Source organism: Oryzias melastigma, linkage group LG23 (assembly GCF_002922805.2).
Source record: "Oryzias melastigma strain HK-1 linkage group LG23, ASM292280v2, whole genome shotgun sequence".
Taxonomy (NCBI): domain Eukaryota; kingdom Metazoa; phylum Chordata; class Actinopteri; order Beloniformes; family Adrianichthyidae; genus Oryzias; species Oryzias melastigma.
In genome coordinates, this window is record NC_050534.1 from 21,288,464 (window position 1) to 21,305,046 (window position 16,583).

The following is a 16,583-nucleotide window of genomic DNA, read 5'->3' on the forward strand; positions in this document are numbered from 1 at the left end:
CTCGCTGCTCTCTGCGCCGTCTGTTCGTTCAGTTACGCTTCAGAAAAAGTCACAAAGAACCATCTGTAGTGTTTAATAGAACATTCCACCTCCTAAAGGGTTTCTGATAAAAAAAAAGGAATCGCCATGGTAACCAGCAGAGACGAGGAGCTTCTTGTTCCGGTGGTTGTGATGAAGATCCAGCAGGTGGCGCTCCTGGTCGAACACGCACTTTTATTGACACGATTCAGCAGATTCTGTCCAGTCAGAAGCGACAGTCTTTAGCTAGATGCTTCTCTATCGAGGCCACGCCCCCCACGCCATCCCGGGCAGGAAGAGGGCGATGAGGACGCTGGAGAACAGGTTGACGGCGTTGTTGTCCAGGATGGGCTTCCCGCAGATCCGCTGCGTCGTGGCGGACTCGTAGCTCACCACTTTTCCGATGCTGGCGTCGAACCCTAAAGGGGCGGGACAGGAAACCAGCTGAGCAAACCGGCACCTGACGGCGACCTCCTGCTGCCTCCTCCTCCGTCCTACCTGAGTACTGCATGTGAGCGCCCAGGAAGGAGTCCAGCATGGAGCCCAGCAGGCCGGCCAGGCCGCCGTACACCACGATCGGCCACTGGGGGTCCGCCAGGTGCAGGTCGCTCACCGTCACAAGCTGAGTCACAAAGTAAGCCACGCCTACCGCTGCGCCGCCCAGGAAGCTCGCCACCAATCCGACGGTCGTGACTCCCCCGTTGGTTCCTGGTGAGAACAGAAGAACCGATCCTGAACTACTGCGCCGACGTTGACGTCTGCGTCTCACTGAACAGTTTCAGCCCTAAACGCCGGATCAGAACAAACTCCGCCCACTTTGGTTCCACTGACAAAAAACCTTCAGGAGTCTGGATCAACCAGGTTTTTAAAACGAGTTTTAAACTGTTTGTATCTGAGAATCTTTACAGATTTACTTCAACCCCCTGGAGCTGTTACTAACAGAGAACTCTCAACAGATGGAACCAAAAAACTTTCAGCAACTGGACTGCTGGCTGGTTGCCATGACGACGTGTTGATTCTTGCTGCAAGATGATCATAGTTTCATGACCGTGAGGCTGTGAAGGCGTCTGGGTCACAGAACATCTCAGGAAGTGTAATATAATATCAGATCCACACGGCCCAACGACAGAACCCCGTTCAGGAGCTCCACGTCTGCAGCTACGACTGCAACTAAAGCGTCTGCAGCTAAAGCGACTGCAACTAAAACTTCTGCAGCTAAAACGTCTGCAGCTACGGCGTTTGCAGCTGCAACATCTGACGTTAAAATGTCTGCAGTTGCAACGTCTGCAGCTGCAACATCTGCAGTTACATCTGCAGCTGCATCATCATCTGTTCCTCCACAAAGCTTTACACAGAAGTTCTATTTCCAGTCCGTTGATGTAACTTCCTGCCTAAATGTTACTTTTCATTTATTTATAAAAATACTTTATTAAACTGAAACTTGAAGTTTTACATTTCAAACATGACGATAACAAAGTGGGAACAAAAGTGATGGAAGCCGAAGTGAGTTCTGGTTTTCTGTGCGCCTTTATTTATCATTTAAAACATGATTTATCCAAAGATGTTCATTTATACAACTAATCGTGACTAAACTTTAAACGTTTAGAGCTCATTTGTGATTAGGAACCACGAAGAAGCTTTTAGAAGGAACATCAGGACCGGAACTCCGCGGCTTCTCACCTGCTGGGACTTCCTTCCAGGTCGTGATGAGTCTGGGCTTTGATTCGCTCAGAACCGGCCCCACCTCCGACGCCCAGGTGTCCCCGGCGCTGCAGGCCAGCGCCCCCAGCAGCGAGAGGCTCATCCACGAGGCGGAGTACTGTTTGCCGAAGTCGATGGGGATCTCCCCCGGACCCACCTGAAAGGCAGTGCCGGTTCTGAGTGGGCCGGTCCGACTGTGGCGAGGGTGGGTGGCGGTGCGCTTACCTCGATCATGTAGAGCAGGGCCAGCTCTGTGGGCACGCCGCCGTTACAGAAGACCTGCACCCAGTTCCTCTGACCTCCTGAAACAAACGGCTTCATGTCAACTCAAAGACGCCGTGGCTCCTCCTCCTCATTGCGGCGCCGCCTCACCTTCCTTGTAGTCTGCGTCTATCTTCTTCTTCTTGGCGGCCCCCCAGCGAGTCAGCCTGGAGGACGTGACGAAGAACGCCAGCAGCGCCGAGAAGAAGCTGTAATTGGCCATGGTCAACACGAACCCGACGAGGAGAGCTGAGGAGAGACCAAGCCGTTTCTTCATCGCTGCTTTTGGGTGATTCAGTGTCAGCCCCGCCTCCAAACCACAAAAAAAACCCTGAAACAAATCTTTCTCTACCCAGAATCAGCCCGACAGCTCTGTGACGTTTGCTTTTCATGTCTAAAAGATGACTGAAGGGCCGCAGAACCGATTGGTTTTGGTTGTTTTTACCCTGGGGGGGGTGGGGGGGGTGGTGATGATGCACCCGCCCGATGGGAAAAGATCAAACAACTGCAGGAAGTTGGAACTCGCAGAGGAAACCCAACTTCACAGAATCGCAAGCTTCCTGTTTGTGGGATTTCACAATAAAAGCATGCTTAAACTATTTCTATTGAACGGGAGGAGATATAGACTGTTGAAGGTTTGAACGATGTGTTTTTATTTCAAACTTGTCTCACTTTCATATTCGGAAGCCAATCAGCACAACCGTGAGGTCACGGGGGGGGCAAAGGGCGCTCAGCGTTCAACCTGCCACTCCTGGAATTGAACCCCCGACCTTCTGATGAGCGTTTTCTGAGACGACCAGAGCCGCTCACCTCCCAGAGCGCCGGACCGGTCCAGACTGCGCCGCTTCAGCGCGCGGGCCGTCAGCATCAGGGGAACCAGGATGGAGAACAGCCATCGCCATGGCGACACGGGCTGCAGATTACCTGTCCAATTCAGGAAAATTCACATTTTTACTTTCAGAATTTCATTTTTTAATTTACGTCACTTTATTAAATCTATTTTTAATTCTATTCTTTATACGAGTAGAAACAGAAAACTCTCATTGTGTGCTTTAACCTGATTGGCTCAGAGACCCAAGACAAAAGTTATGGAGAATAAATAAAACAAAACAGTTTTTTTTTTATAGAAACATTGATATAAATGTGTGAAAAAATGGATGGAAAAAAATCTTTCAACATTTCTTTTTAAGACGGTTTAATCCATTGACTTCCCTTCAGTTTGTTCATTTCATGGTTTTGAGATCGTCTCTTCAGATTTTCCTCAAAACTAATCAGATTTGTTCGGCTGTTTGGCTCAGAGAGAAGCAAAGACAGGAAGTGAAGGACAGAAAGGGGGCGGGGTCATTCGGCTCACCAGAGACGGCGCTCACGGTGAGGGAGACGACCCAGAAGAAGAGCGACAGTGCCAGAGTGACACACAGCACGATCATATCCGTCATCATCTTGATGTACTCTTGGGTCAGAACCTCTCTCTTAGAACCCATGATGGGACACGGGCCGAGCTGCAGAACACAGGGAGGAGGACGATCATTTATCAATCACAGAGCTGCACACTGAACAAAACATCAGTTAAAAGATAAAACAATAAGTAAAATACTACATGTATTAAAATAAAACTAGAAGTAGCTTTAAAACAAATATATATAATTTATATTTAAGAAATGTTTTCCTTTTTAATGAAAATTATAATTTAAGGAAAGAGCGTCTAAAAACATCTGATTTGTTGTCTAAACGTAAACTCAGCAAAAAAAAAAAATTGAATTAACGTGAATTCAGTTATTGTGGATGAAATAAATAAAATTAAAGAAGTTTTTTTTTTTTTTTGGCTATTCCTTTGGGAGGATTCTTCTCCCTACCGCCCCCTGCTGGAAAATCAGCATTACAGCATGTTTAACAGTGTTTACATTAAAACTACCGTAAAATCCAGATTTTACGGTCAATTTTATTTATCATGAGATTTATATACATTTCATTCGTAATAGTGTGTTTAGGATCAATAAATAACAGATGGGCGTTTTTTTTTTTAAACAAATGTGTGCATCATTTTTGTTTGTTATTATTTTAAAGATGAGTAAATCGGAGTAATCCTCTCCACAGCTGAGTAACGCCTCGTTCCAGAGACTCACCCGTTATCTCGGCGGCCATGGTGGTTCACGTTCTCAACCGGAACGGCGCGATTAACACGTTCCTGCGCGGTTACCGAAAAGCGCGTGCGACGGCGGGTTTGATAGCAGGTTCATTAACCGCGGTAAAGGTTACAGACAGACTCCAGCGGACGAACACGAGGATCCGCGGTCAGCTGATGTCTGAGCCGTTCGGGGCGGGGGACCTGTTTGCGCGGAGGGATTTCAGGGACGGACCCACTTCCGCCAATAACAAACCCGGACTCTTAAAAAGACAGGAACCCAACAAGAGCGGAGAAAAATAAAAATAAAGTCTAACCACGAACATCTTCCCATCTATTTAGTCTTTTTATTTATGATGACGCAGTTTTTATCCCCCCAAAGGGACGTGTTCTTGGTTTCTGCACAGCGGCCGGCAAAAGTTCATTATTTTGGCGGGACTATAGGCGGAAGGAGGACCCCGCCCCCCTCTGAGCATGGAGCTTTTGGTCCGCTCTGTATATTTTCTACGTCACAAATAATGCTTTTTTTCCTCTTTTAATTTAACAATTTGAATAAAGAAATGCAATTTTGTATCTTCTTCTCCTTTAAAAAAAAATGTATTTTTTAAAATAAATGTCCTCCCTTAAAATAAATAAATAAAAAGTCACAAAAACATGTTAAAAACGCAATTTTCATCAGAGTGAGTCTTTGACTAATAAAAAAAATAAAACGTTTTGAGATAAAAACTCCAAAATGGTCTGTTTCAGAGTAATTTACAATCGGGATTAAGGTGTGTTTTTGTCCAGATCCCAAGTTATTTCTTTCTTTTACGAGATGAATTTCCAAAACACGCCACAAATCTACTCCTGGTCGGACCTGCTGTCAAATTTTAGAACCTTTTGTGGCCCATGAGTGAGATAGTTTGTCCACCCCTGTTCTAGAACCCTCATGTTGTTCCAGTCAGATCTGGAATGTAAACTGTATATGAAAACTGGACTGAGTGGCCCCTCCCCCTGGTGTTCCTAACTGGAAGCGGTCTGTTGTGGTCAGCTGTTGGTCAGAATAACCATCCTTTTTCTGATACCTAAACATGTTCTCGATCATTCTCATTATACTTGTTTCTTTATTGCAAGTTACTCAAAATTGACCAATCAGATGCCTCAATAAAAGTAGGAGGAGCCTTCTAGCCCCAACATCCTACTATCCTACTTTTCCAACAGTCTCACTTCTGATTGGTCGACTCAGACCAACTCAAACCAAACACTGTTTCTCAACGGTGTTTGGCTCCAACATGGCGGCGTTCGATTCTCGGAAAATTTCGCCCCTAAATTGACTCTGTCTGGTTAGATCGAGAATAAACCAGTTTCTAGGAGTGATGTCACACTCTGTCCAGATTTCTTATACAGTCAATGATTCTGACCTGCTGCAGTTTGTGGTTGCATCTCGACATCATGACACTACCACCGCCGTGTTTAGAGGTTGAGTTATGAAACCATGACTTCTTGAAACGTTTAACCGTCCATCCGAACATCTTCATCCGCCGGTACTTAACATTTGAGTGTCTGACAGCTTTTTCCCATAAATTTGAAATGATAAACATTTTTGTGTCAGTGAACCAACCGATCTAAATCATGGAAGCCCTTTCCTTCAGTCAGAAATCTTTAAAAACCTTCGTCTGCCGTTCCTGTCTGAAGGTTTCCTGACGTGACGCCACGTGGTCGTTCGGCAGAAGGCTCCCTCTCAGCTGTGGTCATATGGGGAAGCACAAAGCCTCGCTTTGTCCCTCCCCACACCGCGCCCCCACCATCAACACCAGCTCTGTTCTTCAAATGTCAGAACCTCCCAGTGACAGCATCTCCTCGGATCATCTGACCTCTGACCAAGCGCCGCCGACTGCTCATTACGTTGCCTCCACATTACTGGGATGCTCACAATTTAGCACGCTCCGGTTCCCATCTCAACCTGGCAGCCTCAGTGACCCTGTGAGACTGGGGTTGGTTGTTCTCCGCGGCGGCTGAATGGAAAACAGGGATTCGCTCCTGTGAAGTCGGATGGAGTCTGCGGCGTGACCTGTCCATTCGCCACGGCCTCCGCATGAAGAGGCTTCACGGTTTGGGAGATCTTTTGACTTTTCTTTGAAGGGCACAACGAAACGCTTCACCATGCTCAGAAATTGATGGAGGAAGGATGAAGAATCGCAACAACTTTTGTGATAACAGGACTTTATCAGGTACCACCTGCTGCTGAGCGGAGTTCCTTTCAGAATAAAAGCCTCATCAAAGTTTTTTTGATGTTCTTCTTTGTCCCTCCGTCATAGTAGGCTCTGGGTTGAGTGAAACTGTAGAGGCTCAGCTTCAGTCTTTTTCTGAAAGCATCACCTCTGACTCTAAAGGGATGAAGAAGTTCTAACAATCAGAAGACCTTCTGTTCTCTCTGATTCTCATAACTCTGTTGCCTGAAGGATCAAGTCTGAAATCTGCTGTTTGTTGTGTGTTTTTGTGTGTGTCTGATTTTATGTTGTCCTACGGAGCCCCTAAAGGGACATCAAAGGAAAAAAAAAGCTTTTTTTTCCTGGTTACTATCTGGTACGCATCAGATAGTATGGATTAAAAAAAATAGGTTTTTGTTTTTGTTTTTTTGTTTTTTTTAGAAAACTAACCAAAGTTTTTATTTCATTTTTTTCTTTAATTGGATGTCCCTTTAGGCTGTCCGTATTATCCTACAACTTGCGGACAGTCGGATTTGCTCCTCCTCCTAAAGTAGCTCTCAAGAATCAAGATGCAACCTAAAATACTTTGTAAAGCTCCTTCCTGAGAAGTGGGATTTTCTTTTTGGTACTGAAAGCAAATAGTTTATTTATAGGGAATATTTTTCTAAAAAAAAAAAATTCTCATAGGAAATGAAGGAGACCAAACAATTACCCACAATTCCTTGAAACCTCGTGTTATATGCTGGTTTCTTCTAAAAGGAACCCACTGGAGCTTTAACAGCTGTGGAAGCTGGTAACACTCCTGAGGAAGTTTGAAGTCTTTTTACAAAGTTTGAAAGACAACAAAAATAGTTGGAAAATCTACCAAAAAGCTTTAGAAATACATGTTAGAAATTACGATTCAAATATTTAAAATAGCCTACAAAAGATGGCGAAGAGATGTAAATATATTTTAAAAGTTTTTAAAAATCACTTAAAAGTTATAAAAATCTATTAAAGAACAAAGTGAATGAGATCAAGTAATTACCCATGATTCCCAAAACCACTCGTCAAGTATCTGTTTCTTCTAAAGGGGTCCTACTGGAAACTGTAAAAACTGGTTTGATGAATTTGTTGATTGATCATTTGTTTGTTTGATTGATTGATAAATTGATAGTTGGTTGATTGATTCATTGGTTCCTTAGTTGGTCGAGTAATCGTTTTGTTTGTTTGGTTGATTGATTAGTTGGTTGATTGATTGATTGGTTGATTTGTTGTTTGACTGGTTGGTTGATTAATTGGTTGGTTGGTTGATTGAGTGATTCATTGGTTGATTTAATGATTACGTGGTTGGTTGATTGATTGTTTACTTAGTTAATTTATTTATTGATTGGTTGGTTGATTGATTGGTCGATCGAACAATCGGTTGGTTGACCTATTGATTGATTGATTGATTGATCTGGGTTATTTCAAGCATAGACTGTGGACAACAGGAGAAAAAAATCCACAAAGATTCTTTAAACTCATGACAGAAATAATGAAATGTACTGATTAGAAAATATAAAACAAACAAACAAACAAAATCAAACATCTGTGTCACATCTGATTCATTGAATTTCATTATTATTAACTAAAGTCAGTTAGAGTTTGATTGATTGCTTGAAAAGGAAAGAAAAGAATCAGATTTATTTAATCCAACTTCTACTTAATTACCGTGTTTTACAGTTTTCCAAAGTTTTTGTTGTCCGGTTACCCATGATTCCTCAAACCATCAGTAAAGTGCTGTTTGGATCTACTGGGATCTTAACAAGTTCCACCCACTGTTCATATCACAGAAGGATGTTCTTTACTGTTAAGTTGTTTTATTTTGAGAATAAAATGAATTAAATTCCTAACATGGTTCTGTGAAAAGTGCTACGATCTCTAAAACTACCGTAGGTACAAGATTTTACTTAAACATTTTGGGCTCATAAAGTTTTTGGGCCATTTTTGGCCCTTGATCTTAAAATCTTAAAATCTTGATTGCTTTCAGCAATCAAACACAATTCCTCTAAAGTTATTTCAGATCTCGTTCATGTCGGTGTCCTGCGGATGGTCGGAGGACGCCTCTGCTGTCGGCTTCGTTTGTTTCACAGCAGATTCATCCGCTGGATTCCTCTCGGCTCAGACATTCAAGTGGAAACAGCAGAAGACAAACTCTGACAGCATGTAAATCTGTGGTTTATGCTCCATTTTTCTCTGGTGGGGGTGACAAAAAAATCTCAAAAATGTTTAAAATATAAGTTAGGAAATAAACATCTTTGTGTCTAGATTTCTGGTAAAGCTGTGAACTCTTTCAGCTTCCAGTACTTTTTTCTGAACTCAAAGTTTGGACTTTCAGGAAAATGTTCCAACCATGAAATCAAACAAAAGGCTTCAGTCACCAAACTGTCATCTGATCCCAAACGGATCATCCCGTCAACAAAAACCTCCAGCATCTTCACTGTAAAACTCAATTATTTTTTTTCCATCCAGCAGACCTGATAGATTTAATCAAAGATTTCATTTATAAAACATTTCAGAAAATATGCGAATGGATCAGAGTGTGAGACTGAAAATGAATAAACTTGATCATTTTTTGTTTTAATTTACTGAGTTTACCAAAGAAATGTTTAGTTATCAGTCGAATGTCCTGCTGTGGAGGCAGCAAGTGTGAGTGAGGAGACCTACCGGGCAGAGAGGAGGCCAGCAGAGTCTGAGGAGTCGTGTTCCTTCGGAGGAGATGCTGGAAGGAGATCAGATCCTCTCCTGCAGTGACAGACATGCAGGCGGGGGTGGTGGTGGGGGGGCTGCAGAGCCGCCATGCGACACGCTCTTTCCCCGAACTGAAAACCACAAACCTCCAGCTGCTCTCCTCCTGCCTGTTTGGGACTTTTCCAGTTTGTCCAAAAATGTTCGGATGCTTTTGTAACAGACGATGAAGCTGCTGGGATGAACGAGGAAGAGGAGAAGTTCAGGACGTCCCCTGATCATGGAGGATCTTCATCAAAGCTCCAGTGACACTTTAGTTATGTTCAGACGTTTTTGTTATAAAACTGCTTTTTAAAATGAATCTGTCCTTATTGTTGTTGAATTCAGCTTTAATGCTTACAGAAGAAAAAACTTGATTGGATTTGATTTATTTTTCTTTAGAATTGATTTATTACAAGCAACCAAAACACAAACAATACTAAAAGTAAAAATAATTGCTAAAAAACCCCCGATATAATCTCACCGAAATTATGCTTTACTAAACTATTTTCATTTTTTAACATGTTTAATAAAAACAGAACACAGCCATTAAAATATATTGGATAAATAATTAATAATACAATTATTATTATTTTCAAACAGTGAAATACAAAAGTTGAAATAATTATAATAAGCAGAAAGTTATCTGGCTCTTCTTGGCCCTGGACTTCACGTCTGGCTTATCTTGGTCGTGGACCTCACCTCTGGCTCATCTTGACTGTGGATCTCGCTTCTGGCTTATCTTGGCAGTGGACCTCACCTCTGGCTCATCTTGGCCGTGGACCTCGCTTCTGGCTCATCTTGACCGTGGACCTCACCTCTGGCTCATCTTTGCTGTGGACCTCACCTCTGGCTCATCTTGGCCGTGGACCTCACCTCTGGCTCGTCTTGACCGTGGACCTCGGTTCTGGCTTGTCTTGGCCGTGGACCTCACCTCTGGCTCGTCTTGGCCGTGGACCTCACCTCTGGCTCGTCTTGACCGTGGACCTCGGTTCTGGCTTGTCTTGGCCGTGGACCTCGCTTCTGGCCTTTCTTGGCTGTGGACCTCACCTCTGGCCCATCTTTGCCGTGGACCTCACCTCTGGCTCGTCTTGGCCGTGGACCTCGGTTCTGGCCCTTCTTGGCTGTGGACCTCGCCTCTGGCCCATCTTGACCGTGGACCTCGCTTCTGGCCCTTCTTGGCTGTGGACCTCACCTCTGGCTCATTTTGACGGTGGACCTTGCCTCTGGCTCGTTTTAGCCGTGGACCCCCCCTCTGGCTCCTCTTGACCGTGGACCTCGGTTCTGGCTCTTATTGGCCGTGGACCTCGGTTCTGGCTTGTCTTGACCGTGGACCTCACCTCTGGCTCATCTTGACCGTGGACCTTACCTCTGGCTCATCTTGACCGTGGACCTTGCCTCTGGCTCGCTTTAGCCGTGGACCCCCCCTCTGGCTCCTCTTGACCGTGGACCTCGCCACTGGCTCATCTTGATCGTGGACCTCGCCTCTGGCTTGTCTTGGCCGTGGACCGCGCCTCTGGCTTATTTGATTAATTTTTTTTTATATTTTTACTATAAAAGTATATATATTTTTACTCAAAATGAACACAAATTGAGTAAAATTAACGTTAAAAAATCCCAGAACCAAATGTTTTTTATTTCTCTAGGGTTATTTTATTCACATTTTCCTGTTTTTCTTTAAAAATTTCCACCGTATTTATCAAATGTTCAAATATCTTCTTAAGTTTTTTTCCCCTCACGGTTTCAGGTTCACGTTTCATAATGTGTATGGAATATCATTCCTAATCTACAACAACAGAGACCTTAATGACTCAGATTATCTTTCAGTTAAACATCCTCTGAACATTTAGCAACTCAGTGGCCTTGTGATGGAGCGTCCGCCCTGGGACTGAAAAGTCGTGAGTTCAAATCCAGGTTGGGTTACACCAAAGTTAGATTGGGAATTAACTCTTTAACACCGGAGTCCAGTGTTTATGTTCTTTGATTCATTGTAACATTTCAAGCGTTAAAATGATCATTCCAGTAGATTTTGAAGGAGAAAAGCGGCTCGCACCAAATAGTTCCTGAGTGCAGCTGTGTCTGCGGCTCACCACTCCCCCAAGAGAAGAATTAAATATGGAGAAAAACCCACGAGGTTAAAGCCCCAGGATAAACTAAACACATCACTGCAGACGATTTTCCTCAACAGCAGAAATCCTCTTCACACGTGGAGTCGAGCGTTTTCAATCCTTTCGTGGATTCAGTTTCCCAGAAATCCTCTGAAGCGACGGCTCTTTCATCAGATTTTACAGACTAATGTTCTGTAACGCTCACACCAAACATGCTCTTCTGATGATATTCACTGATGTCTGACAGACTCCTTTTATGGTTCAGTTCCCTGCAGAAAAAAATCTGGGCTTTTTATGAAGCAACAATAATTGAAAAAAACCCCAAAGATCACCAGAATTCTTTAGATTAGATTATTTACATTTTACAATCAAGCATTTTATCACTTTCTGTTTATTGTGTTTATTTAACTATTTTATCTATTTTATTCTGTGTTTGGAAATAAAAGGATATCAATCAACTGATTGCTGATAGGAGAAACATGTCGATTACTTTAAATAATGAATTTGGAAATGTTTTTTTCACAGGTTTGTACTTATACTTATGAAAAGAAAATACTTCATAGTGATGAACAGAAACTTTAATCATAATTTGTTATAATTTGTGTTTGTTGATCTGATTCACAAGTCAATTTTGGTTCATTCTGACCGATCCGATTCACTGACCTAAAATGGATCCAAGACATCTTTATATAAAACTTTAACCAGTGTGACTCAGAGATAAATACCTGGTACTGATTAGTGCCGGTGAAGTTGTCCAGATTCTTGACTTTCTTGCAATATAATCAATTTATCTCATTCAGAAACGATTTTTTAATGGTTTAAGTCAATTAAATTTTTTTCTGCCTTAAACATTTTTAATCTAGTTGGATCGTAGGAATAGAAATAATTCAATTCATTGTTACACTCCTGGTTTTCCGCCATCTTTATTTTCATTTATCAATAGGAGACACAAAACAATCAGTTATGACGTCAATCTCCAATTTTTCTAAACAATTTTCTTCACTGTCACAAAAATATGTTAATTCTTTACTGTAGCAATCTCGTACTTCTTAACTTAAAAAGCTTGTTATTTATTGAAGAAAAATGAACAAAATGATCACGTGTTCGTGGATTTTTCCATGTTCATGTTCATGTTTTTTTCGTTATAAAAGTATAATATGATTCAAAATTAAAAACCACAACAGTTTAAATTTATTGAAATACCGCAACAACAGTATTAAAATTCTAAATTATATTTTAATAAATAGTTTTAAAAATCGATAGATTTAATAAATATTTGGTGACGACGAAGAAATGTTGTCCTTCTTCGCTCTCCGTAGGGTCCAAAACAATATGGCGTCACGTGAGGAAGCAGCAGACTGATTTCAGACATGTTTTCATGTTTTTCTCTCCTCATGGCGACACTTTAAGGATGTCGGTTGTTTCGTAAAGTCTGTACGGTCAGTCTCCAGCGAGGGTTCGGTCCGAGCGACTGTTACCCGCCCCGGTGGGTCGGTAGCTGCCGCGGCCCGCTGAGCCCGTCATCACCATGACGGAGGCGGAGGAGCTCCGTCCCGTCCCCCGGGAGCGCGCCATCCTGGAGAGCTTCTTCACGCAGCTGGGGATGCTGTCGTTCGACCGGGCCAAGGACTACGTGGAGAAGGAGAAGGACCTGAGCCGCGGCGCCGGGCCCATGTGGAGCGCGCTGCTGGCGGCTCTGGCTCACCTGTCCGCCGCGGAGAAGGTCTACCACCACATGACGTTCCTGGGGCAGAAGATCGGTAATTCTGACCGTTAATTGGTATAATTAAAACAAACAAAAAGTTATATCTTCTAAAACTGCACGTGGTGACAGTTTTTGACTAACCTTAAAACAACAATAACAAGTTTTGAATATTTTTACTTAGCATAAACTTAAATATACTCATATGTCGCCACGACTGACTATTCAAAGTTGTTTACGTTATTCATTGGAACATTTTACTAATACAACTCAATAAAACCGTCGTTATTTATATTTTTATTTAGAAAACTTGAGTTTTTAACATCGTTTCCATGAAAACTGATCAACTTCCGCTTTCAGCAGGTCACGTGATTAAAAAACTTTATTATTTTGATTTTAACAAAAAACGAAAATTGAACTAATAAATGTTCAGTTGTAGAGACGTTAATATTTTAATTAATTATGGCAAAATATTATATTTGCATCAAACAAACTATTATTATTTTATTTCTTTACCACGAGGATGCAGTATTTTATATAAAAATAGAAGCTTGGTTTCATTTGAAACTGAAAAATAACCCGTACGTTTATTTTTTTATTAGGTGTCATTGCTTTTTTTTTCTTTCAAACTCATTGACAATTCAAATATTTAATATTTTACTTAGACAAACTTGCACTATAGAGTTTCGTATGTTCTGCATGTGTAGTATTTGTCAATAAAGTTTATATAAAAAGCTGTTCTTCTAATGATAAATATTCCTTAACAAAGGCCTTCAAAATAAAATGCATTTCAATGGATTGCAGTATTTTTATCCATTAGTTTATTTTAAGCTATAAAAATGTTTGGTTTTCAGAGGAATTTGTTGTTTTTGGATCTTACAGATCCATTCATAAAGGTCACAAATCAAAATTCCGTTCAAATTATCTGTGGATTATGTGGAACAGGGGCAAAAAATATTTTTTTTGTTTTGTTCTGAACTGCACAAAACATATCTATATTTGAGATTTGAAAAATCTAAAACCATTTTTTTTTTTACAGATTAATCAAAAGATTAATATTAAATATTAATTAAGATTTATAAAGTTGGACTTTTTGCTTTTTTAGTCAAAACATTCAAAAAGTGAAGATTTGACGGTCTTATTTAATTATTTATAAATGTTTACCCTCCTGTTTTAATTTTAAATGAGTAAACATTTAGAATCACCTTGAAAATAAATAAATGTTTCAGCAGCATCTGCAGATAAACGTGCAGCAGTTCCCCTTTTCACCACTAGAGGGAGCCGCTGCACCAGAATCACATCTGGCTCTTCCCTGCAGGCGGTCAGTCCTTCTTCAGCCGCAAAGACTCCATCCGCACCGTCTACACGTCCCTCTACAACGAGCTGAAGAAGGTGGTGACCATGGGGCGCCACAGCCAGCCGGCCTCCTCCTCCTCGTCTTCCTCGTACCTGGAGGACCTGCTGTCTCACCTGTCCGAGCAGCTCTGCCACTTCACACAGGCCCGCATGGAGATGGCCGACCTGTACGAGAAGCTGCACTCGCTGGGCAGCCAGAAGAGCGTCAACTCGGAGGAGCTGGTCGCCACACTGGAGGTCGTCCTGCACAAGTACAGCTCCAAGTGTGTATCCGAGTATTTCTACTCCTCCGTGTTCACGTCAAACATTTAATGATTCCGTCCTGGACTGTTTGTCCTACCAAAGTTTGCACCATTGACAGTATATAGAGATGGACAAACTGCCCATGATGTCACCAATAGAGAATGCCTTTCCTCCGATTCCAACCAAATAAAATCGATTCAGTCGCCATTTTTCTGCGATATGGACGTCGCCATGTTGGAACCAACTTAGTGAGTGATTGATCTGAGTCGACCTTTCCATGACAACCACTCTCACCAATCAGGAGTGAGCTTGTTGGAAAGCCACACCCCTTCCACTCAGGAGAAACTGTCGATCAAATGTTGGAGGTGGGGCCCGCAGGCACCACATGCTTTTCCTGAGGCATCTGATTGGTCAGTTTAGAACGTGAATAACTTGTGAAAAAGAAAAAATATGAAAAAAAAAAAGAGGGTTATCAAGAATATTTATTCTGACCAACAAAATGACTGAGTAGCAGCTGTTTATTTCTCTATAGAAGTCTTGGTACTTCCTGTTTGGAATGGTGGAGGAGGAGTTACTCAGTCCAGTTCTCATAGACAGTCAATGATTTGCATCCGATTAGTACCAGAAGACCAAAAAATTAAATGGTTGCTATGGAGATAAACCAACACAAGGTTCCAATAAAAAAAAAAAAAAAAAAAAGCTTTTTTTTTGCGTGACAGCTCTGACCAGGGTGGGGGGATGGGAATAGCACCTGCAGCTCCGCTTGCAGCTTTAATTATTTTTGATTTCACTTTACTGTTAAATGTTTTTATTTAAATCTGCTTTTTGGAGCAGCAGAAATGCCAGAGGAAGCTGCACATTCTGGCCGCTGCTCTGGGACACGCCGAGTCAGCACCACGCTCGGCTGCTCCACCTGAGCAGCAGCAGAATCTGAGATACAGAAAGTTGTTGCAGCTCATGCGGAGCCGCTTTCAGGTCACGGTAACTAGGCCAGCTGCTGCTGGAGGGAGGAGCCTCTTCCTGTCCCTAATCGTCTCCTGGAGGAGGATTTGGTCCCTAAACTCTTCTGTCTGCAGGTTCCATCACCCCATCCTGGGCCGGGTGGAGGAGAGCTTCCAGACGGAGGTGGACGTGGTGACCCAGCTGCTGCGCTGCCAGGCTCAGGTGTCGGAGTGGAGCTTCCTGCCCGCCCTGCTCAGCCTCCACGGCGCCCAGTCCAAGCTGGCGGCGTGGGGCCAGCTGTTCCAGCGGCAGAAAGAGACGCGCAAGAACCTGTTCGGCGGCCAGTCGCAGAAGACCGTGCAGCCGCCTCACCTGTACACGTGGCTGCAGCGCTTCCAGGCGGCGCTGCTCGCCAAGTTCAGCTTCTACTTCCACGACGCCCTGAGCCGGCAGACCACGCCGGCCGACATGCGGGCGCAGACGGCCCGCACCACGCCGGACTACCACGGGAAGATCTGCGCCTTCATCCGGAAGCACGACGCCAGCAACGTGTCTCTGGTGTTCGACAACCGCGGCTCCGAGAGCTACCAGGGTCCCGGCTACCACCACCCGCACTCGTACCGGGAGGCGCCGAAGGGCAAGGACCAGTTCCCCGCCATCGTGTCGCTGCCGTCCGGTGAGCGGCCGCACACGCACTGGCCCAACGTCATCATGATGATGGGCGACCGCGCCGCCGAGCTCAACACTCTGGACAAGGTGGTGCACTTCTACGACGACAAGGTCCAGAGCACGTACTACCTGACGCGGCCCGAGCCGCACTTCACGCTGGTGGTCATCTTCGACGGCAGGAAGTCGGAGAAGGACCTCCAGATCGCCGCCTTCCTGCAGGAGATCAGCGGCTCCCTGAGGAACTCCAAACCCTTCAGCTGGCTCAAACCGGGATCCAAGGGCTGAGCGTCAGACCGCCGCGCAGCGCCACCTGCTGGGCACTTCAGAGACTTCTCTCCAACACGGAGGTTTAGTTTCTTTTTTTTGGCCAAAGTTTTCAGTTGGAAAAAATGAAGCTTTGATCTGAAAATAATTCATTTTAGAAAACAACTTTTAATTGTTTTTTGTAATAAAAACTAAATGTTTATAAAGGTTTTATTTTCTACTTTCAGATTATTGCTGCCTGTTTGTGATTGGTGTGT

General features: G+C 43.4%; 2 protein-coding genes and 1 long non-coding RNA gene across 3 annotated transcripts; 1 reads left to right on the top strand and 2 right to left on the bottom strand.

Annotated features, from left to right (window-relative positions):
• Positions 1–57: 57 nt before the first annotated feature.
• On the bottom strand, positions 58–4,458 carry tmem19 (transmembrane protein 19). The gene is made up of 8 exons (XM_024289796.2): positions 4,107–4,458; positions 3,335–3,482; positions 2,791–2,904; positions 2,092–2,229; positions 1,945–2,021; positions 1,699–1,876; positions 517–726; positions 58–437 (listed from the first exon to the last, which is right to left on the bottom strand). Exons 2-8 carry the CDS (start codon positions 3,462–3,464, stop codon positions 277–279), a joined length of 1,008 nt encoding a protein of 335 aa, XP_024145564.1. The 5' UTR covers positions 3,465–3,482; positions 4,107–4,458; the 3' UTR covers positions 58–276.
• A 7,599-nt stretch (positions 4,459–12,057) lies between these two features.
• On the bottom strand, positions 12,058–13,181 carry LOC118598058. The gene is made up of 2 exons (XR_004947141.1): positions 12,997–13,181; positions 12,058–12,894 (listed from the first exon to the last, which is right to left on the bottom strand). It is a non-coding gene; the product is annotated as an uncharacterized LOC118598058 (long non-coding RNA).
• lg23h12orf66 (linkage group 23 C12orf66 homolog) lies at positions 12,510–16,532 on the top strand. Its single transcript, XM_024284596.2, has 3 exons — positions 12,510–12,910; positions 14,171–14,471; positions 15,528–16,532. Exons 1-3 carry the CDS (start codon positions 12,679–12,681, stop codon positions 16,345–16,347), a joined length of 1,353 nt encoding a protein of 450 aa, XP_024140364.1. The 5' UTR covers positions 12,510–12,678; the 3' UTR covers positions 16,348–16,532.
• Positions 16,533–16,583: the final 51 nt, after the last annotated feature.